This window comes from Otolemur garnettii, unplaced genomic scaffold, assembly GCF_000181295.1.
Source record: "Otolemur garnettii isolate 467f Iridium unplaced genomic scaffold, OtoGar3 scaffold00252, whole genome shotgun sequence".
NCBI lineage: Eukaryota > Metazoa > Chordata > Mammalia > Primates > Galagidae > Otolemur > Otolemur garnettii.
In genome coordinates, this window is record NW_003852647.1 from 546,552 (window position 1) to 548,305 (window position 1,754).

Here is a 1,754-nt window from a genome sequence, read left to right on the forward strand (position 1 = left end):
CCCAGGAAAAAGTCTTAAAATGAGTGGGCTATCAGGACTAGAAATCTGAATTGTACAGAAACGTTTTACTACAACGCTGTGTTGTGTACCTTTAGAGATGAACTACGTATCTAGGTAAGAAGTCTGGTTTTTCTTGCCAACAATAATATTGTACCAGTTGTGGGCCTCTTATTTAAAGCAAAGATCTGGTCATGCTTTCTCCTATTTTTAAGAGTTTTAATGTCAATGTTTCAACAGACTTTCCACAGATATGGCTTAACTGATTGTCCCAATACTATCTCTTTGTTGAGAAGTAGAACAATAGCTATCCTATATGAAATATTTTTAAGTTACCCCAATAATGGTTTTGCCTTTAACGAGTTTAACATTTAATCCTTTTTCATTTTGATAATTTGATAATGTAATATGAGGCTTTGTATGGAATGCATCTAAGAGAACTCTTTATTTTAACAGGTTACTTTTGATCCGGAAGTATTTTTCAACATATTACTTCCTCCAATTATATTCTATGCAGGGTATAGCCTGAAAAGGGTAAGTGCTTTTGTATTGCATATACTTTCAAAAGCCTTAAACTGAAGTGTTTGACAGGCAGTTCTTTCCAGCTTTTCCTCCTTTCTCCTCTCCTTATCCTTTTTAGATGCTGAAAGTTCTGCCTGTATAAGAATACTTTCTCGTACTTATTTCTTCTAGTGAATAATGCATGTAACATTGGCTATAGCACACTAGAACAGAAAACCTTTTCTTTTTCAAATAATTAGTAAGTATTCTAACACAGTGTTTCACTGCTTTGTTTTGTTTTCTTGTCAGAGACATTTCTTTCGAAACCTTGGGTCTATCCTAGCATATGCTTTTCTTGGAACAGCAATTTCTTGTTTTGTTATTGGGTAAGTATTTGAAGCTTAAAATACTTCTTAACCTTCAAAAAATACTTCTTAACCTTCAAATTATAGTTTTAAAATAATATATTTTTATTTGTTTGGTGTTGTATTTCTGAATGTGTCTAAGGACTTTTGCAGTAAAGTGTATTCCGGTAGGTAATAAGCTTGAATTTTCCTTAAGGCCAAGGTATTACCATATTTAAATGACACGAACTAAATTTGGAATTCATCACAAAGTACTACAGTAGGCTCATCTTCCTGTTCTTCCTTTGTTCTAACTTCTTTAACAGTTGATATTTTCTTCTAAAGAAGGAAAATGTTTATTGAACAGGTCAATAATGTATGGCTGTGTAACACTGATGAAGGTCACTGGACAACTTGCAGGAGATTTCTACTTTACAGATTGCCTGCTGTTTGGTGCCATTGTATCAGCAACTGATCCAGGTATGTTTTACATGAGTGGAGCTTAAGTACTTCACGTACAGTGTTTTGTAGTCCAAGCACATGTGGTTATTTCTTTCTCTGAAGTGTAGAGTTCATGATTAATTACTTCCCTAGTATTATACTTTCCAACTGTGGAGAATAAAACAAAATTTATTATTCCAGGCTTAATCACCTGTTAATTTTTTATTCTCTTACTATTTTATTATACTTATCTATTACTGGTCCACAAATTGATGCTGCTTAGATAAGGGCTATAAAGTATTTTCTTCAGAAATTCAGGTTGATCTCTATCCTCAGTGATTAAGAAGAAGAACTAGATTATAGATTAGTTAAAATGGGTAATAAGATGCTTTCCTTCAAACTTCTTATGAACCAATTCCCTAAAAATCTGTTTATACGCAGCTATCTGCATTTAATGTTTTTTTTTTTTTT

The 1,754-nt window shown here is 32.7% G+C and overlaps 1 protein-coding gene across 1 annotated transcript in view; it reads left to right on the forward strand.

Moving 5' to 3' along the window:
- The window catches only part of SLC9A6 (solute carrier family 9 member A6), a 66,951-nt gene that overhangs the window by 13,108 nt on the left and 52,089 nt on the right, over positions 1-1,754 (forward strand). The window contains exons 3-5 of the mRNA XM_003802648.3: positions 454-531; positions 808-884; positions 1,210-1,322. Coding sequence (XP_003802696.1) covers positions 454-531; positions 808-884; positions 1,210-1,322 — 268 coding nt within the window. The remainder of the gene's footprint in view (positions 1-453; positions 532-807; positions 885-1,209; positions 1,323-1,754) is intronic.